The sequence below is a fragment of the Papilio xuthus genome, unplaced genomic scaffold (assembly GCF_000836235.2).
Source record: "Papilio xuthus unplaced genomic scaffold, Pxut_1.1 DF826933.1, whole genome shotgun sequence".
Lineage (NCBI taxonomy): Eukaryota > Metazoa > Arthropoda > Insecta > Lepidoptera > Papilionidae > Papilio > Papilio xuthus.
The window spans coordinates 7,610,651-7,615,539 of NW_013531716.1; the positions used below are offsets into that span (position 1 = coordinate 7,610,651).

General features: G+C 45.0%; 1 protein-coding gene across 1 annotated transcript in view; it reads right to left on the reverse strand.

Moving 5' to 3' along the window:
* LOC106121886 (multidrug resistance protein homolog 49-like) overlaps positions 1–4,889 on the reverse strand; it is a 15,539-nt gene that overhangs the window by 6,298 nt on the left and 4,352 nt on the right. The window contains exons 2-9 of the mRNA XM_013317714.1: positions 3,501–3,540; positions 3,160–3,356; positions 2,652–2,796; positions 2,240–2,340; positions 1,869–2,040; positions 1,437–1,561; positions 438–633; positions 5–153 (exon numbers count right to left, since the gene is read on the reverse strand). Coding sequence (XP_013173168.1) covers positions 5–153; positions 438–633; positions 1,437–1,561; positions 1,869–2,040; positions 2,240–2,340; positions 2,652–2,796; positions 3,160–3,356; positions 3,501–3,540 — 1,125 coding nt within the window. The remainder of the gene's footprint in view (positions 1–4; positions 154–437; positions 634–1,436; positions 1,562–1,868; positions 2,041–2,239; positions 2,341–2,651; positions 2,797–3,159; positions 3,357–3,500; positions 3,541–4,889) is intronic.

The window sequence follows — 4,889 nt, forward strand, 5'->3', positions numbered from 1 at the left end:
GCGCGCGCCGCCCGCCGCCAGGCAGTCGATGGCGGGCCGCCGCTCCAGTAGCGCGAACACGCTGCCCGCCGCGCCGCGCGCCGCCGCGAACACCTCCGCCAGCGGCGCGCAGAACGTCACCGACTGAGTCGCCATGTACACGTTGAACAGGATCTGTGTAAAAAAATACATACTTTATTTCACCAAATAAAACTAACTAGCCGTAAAAGCCAGTTCATTTAATTTTATATTAAACAGATTTTAAAATCTTATCACTTCTATGATCTTGGGCTCGTTGTGTACTATTACTATGTTACAGGTAAATGTAAATATATGTGGAGGAGGTCGGCGTCGACTTTCGCGCCGAGCGCTTCCCGGGACGAGGCGATGTCTTTAGGAAGATTTGCGCGTGGCTCAGCTTAGAGTCTGCTCCGAAATAAATGTATAAGTGAACTCACACTGAACAAGACTCCGATGACGTACTTCCTGTGGTCTGCGGGGCGGTCGAGGTCGGCCAGCACCAGCCGCGCGCCGTACGCCAAGCAGATGCCGTCCATGCCGTACGTGAGCAGCCAGTGCACGCCGGTGCCCACGCCCGTCAGCAGCCCGCGCCGCCTCCCTGCGTTCTCCGCCGGCTGTAGCAGCGCCAGGTACCTGCCGGTGGTGCCTCACAGTACTACACAGTGCTCTCCACTTATTACCACAAACGGTGCTTTAAAAAGGCTGGCGAGCCTTCCTACATTGTTATTTAAAAAAATCATATATTTTAATATACTAATAATTAAAATTATCACCCTTAACTTAAAGTAGGCTCCGAGCCTCTAGGTGGACTGGTGGACTTATAGTGAGCAGATGATGATGATGAATAATTAGAATGGAAAAATATAAGTGTGATGTGTTATTGCTTTTCATATTTAGTTAGTAGTTTTTGTCAGAATTTTAATAGATGGCATTGGAAATATACCTGCAATAAAATGAAAAAAAAAAAGTTAACGATCGTATAGACCGTAGCAAAAATGTGATATTTTTATAATAAAGTTTTGTTCTAGAAAACGATGTAGTTGATTGATTAAATCCTAATGAAATGTACAATATTAAAGGCTTTTCTAAATATTTGACTATAAATAAAATAATGAAACTCGACCCTTTACATTATTGGCATTGAAGTATTTACAAGTAGGTCTTTGAATCCGGACAATTGTCGAAACTTTGACGCGATTGATGTCATCTTATAATTCAACTACATCTACAAGTATACCAAAGTCCAGCGAGATCCATGTAGCCGTTCTAGACATATTTAACTTCTAACAAACATCCAGTCAAACTAAGTAACATAAGATAAATGAATGTTGTAGCACATACAAAGCCCGAAGCAGTTATGAAATGATGCAACGTGTAAGGAGGTGGGGGTGGAGGTGGCGGTGGAGGTGGCGGTAGCGGGCGCGGCCGGGACCCACCTGTCGCTCTCGATGCGCTCGCCGGCGAACGCGACGACTGTGCGCACCGACTTGAGCACCTCCTCGGCGTGCTTCCCCGCGCGGCTGTAGGACGCCATCTCGCGCGCCATCGACCGCGTCTGGTACTGCAACAACCGCACGCGCGTGCTCATCACCTGCCACACTGTCCGTCACACTGGACCGCTGGATCAGGCTTTTTAATTCCATTTTTAAGATTAAATAATAAAAAAATAAAACCTGTTTTGTGGCAATATGTAACAGTCCATATGCCGTTCCGGGAAAGACTACTAACCGACATCATCAAGACATCCTCACTCCTCAAAGTCCGTGCAGTGGTTTAAGCTCTAGCCGTCACAGAAGATTCGCATACCAACCCACGTACATACTCGTACATACATTCATTACCACGAGGCCACGACAACAGGCACTCACGTTGGATAAGATGACGGACGCGGCGACGGCGAAGGGGATTACGGTGATGCAGGCCAGCGTCAGCTCCCAGCCGAAGCTCAGGGACTGGCAGATGCAGAGCACGCTGGTACCCACCAGGTTGGCGATCACGCCCAGCTTGTCGCCCATGCCCTCCTTCAGCTTCATCAAGTTCCTCATCAAATAAATATCTTTTTAGAACAAAGTGTAAAGCTTAATGCAATTGATTATTCTTTTTCAACAAGTTTTAAATGTTACGTCCTTACATTTTCTTTACAAATTCATGTATGTATATTGTAATTCTATCGAACCAAAAGTAATTTAGCACCTGCCTTCGCAGATCGGGTGTGGTGCAGGTGTGCAACTCAACTCACTCGGACATCTTGGAAGCCAGGTTAAATTCGGTGTCAAGATCAAACCACGCCATGTCCTGCCGCATCACCGCCTCCAGGAAGAGCATTCTTATCCTAGTTATCTATAGCACAAAGCAGAAAAGAATGAACCCTCTTTATTTCTATCTTTGAATATTAATTGCTATCGGAGTAAAATGATGTCTCGACTCATGGTTTTCTTCAATGTGTATTGTATGTACTGTACCTATTTATTTATTTATGTAACACACGGTCACAAACATTAAGAACGTTGTCGCACAACACAGTTTCGCTTTACGTCAACAAAATCCTTCATGACTTAACGAATTCTCTTTGCATACTTCAGTGCGTTTACATTGTACAAACGATCATTTTCGTTGAATAAGTATCGGTGTAGAGATGTGGGGCGGCTCACCTGTCTGGCGGCGCTCCAGCTCAGCAGCGCGATGGAAGTGTTACACAGCACCAGGGAGATGATGATTGCCACGAAACAACCGATGCAGGTCGCTCGCGCGTCTTCCTCCAGCGCTGCCATATTCTCTTCGTGAGACGCGTTCACCCTGTACCAGCACAAGGTACTGATGAAGTGCTCGCCTTCACAGCTCTCATTTCAACCTTCGCTCGTCTCGTTCTCCCACCGATATAAGTAAGAAGGACTTGACGAAGAGACCGAGGGTTATGTTTTTTGGCCTCATCATCGTCGGGGTAATGAGGCAAAATGCTTGAACTGATTTTCGAAACATAATACGTCTAATATTTTCACCTTAATCCTAAGTAAGGCACGTCGTCGGACGTCGCTCGGTCATAACAAATAGCACTTCACTTGCCCTGCCATTTAAGAATAATTTTTGTGCAAAATTTACTTCTATACGTCGAAATGTAATGTAACATAATAACAGTCATCACAGTTAAAACACACTTACAGTCTTCTTCCGCCGCCAAATAAGGTGGTCAAAGGCAAGTAGGTGGAGAGCTCGTGCTGGTTGGCGGTGCGGTCAACGAAGGCCGTGGTGAGCTCGCCGAACTGCGCCAGGTTGTAGCAGAGGCCTCCGCCGCTCAGCAGGCCCAGCACCGTGCCCGCCACGCTCGCCGCCAGCTCGTACCATCGCCCGTACTTGTACTGCCGGCGTCACAAGGGCACTTGCATTTCTTTGTATTTAGTAAATATAACATATTTATAACACAAGCATTAATCATTTACTTAGGACGTTTGGAGTATAAGCTTTGAAAAATCCCGAATTATAAAGATAAGTGTACAACTTACAATTTCAAAATATGAGACTGCGTCCTCCGCCGGCCGCGCTCTGCAACAAGAGCTCTGTGTTACTGTGAGTCACCGGGCGGGTCAGTCCCGCACGTCTCTCATGTAATTAAACATAAAGGTCGAACTTTTAGAACGTTTAGGTGTGATCAGGATGTTCGCAGCATGGTCAGCCGCGGCAAGAAAAGAGAAAATTAGTATGTCGCCGGTGTTTTACTTTCTTGCGTAGCATACCGGAGTAGCAGCGGCGAGAAAAACAACAAAAACACGGGAAGCAAGGAGCGGACAGCGGCGAGCAAGGTTTCGGCCGTGAGGTAGGTATATAAGTATATACCTACCTCACGTCACGTCGCCTTGCGACACATCAGTTTATTGAGCGCTGTAAAAAAGAACGAGCGGGGATTAGCAGCCGCAGTACAATTTGATCCATAATCCCGTGTCGGTATTGAGTAACGTTCTCCACGACCGTTCATAAAGACTCGTTTACACTACTTTGTACACAGTTAAATGAAAGCTTGTACGGTCTAAACAACACGTAACATTCTTGATGTGTTTTACAAATTTCAAAGAAAGAAAACAAAGAAATTTCACATCACTGAACAGCATGTGTCATAATTTCATGTGCAATTATGGTATTTAACATTTTCTATTTTATTTGTTTTTTTTTTACCTTAGATCCAAAACCGTCAACTCCAAATTCCTGTGCAAATACTGCTAGTGGTGCAGCATTTACCTACGAGAATCGCGGTTCATATCATTTTCATTTGCAATAGTCACTACACACACATGATTGCCATTTTTTTTTATTATTGTATTTTGTCATTGTTGTTATGCGTACAAAAAATTGTATAGAGTAAATAGGTCTTTACAATGATAATCAGCCCATTATATGTCCACACTGAGGGACTCGGAGCCTGACCTAAGTTAGAGGTCACCACGCTCGCTCAGTACGGATTGATTGATTTCACACATATCTTTGTATTTCTTCGCACATCACATCACGAAGTTTTCCTTTACCGTAAGAACATCGGATAAATGTACTAATCTAAATATGAAAAACACATTGGTATACGGCGGGATTCGGACCCAGGACCTGCAGATTACGAGTCAAGTGCTTTAACCCCTGAGACACCGACGTTAACGACAGCCTTTACAATGTGTAGCGATAATATTCTAATAAAATATTGTGAAGGTTATTCGAAGTTGCTGTCGCTACTCTTTTTAATAAAGAAACCGGCAACCGAGCAATACCACCACCACACAGAAAACAGGCGTGAAGTGGAAGCAATTCCGCGTTTCGTCTGATGAGTGTGCGTCCCGGAGGCCTAATTTAGTCCTCTTTCCCTTCCCACCCTTTTTCTTATAAGGAAAGGATGGGAAGTGGAAGTGGAC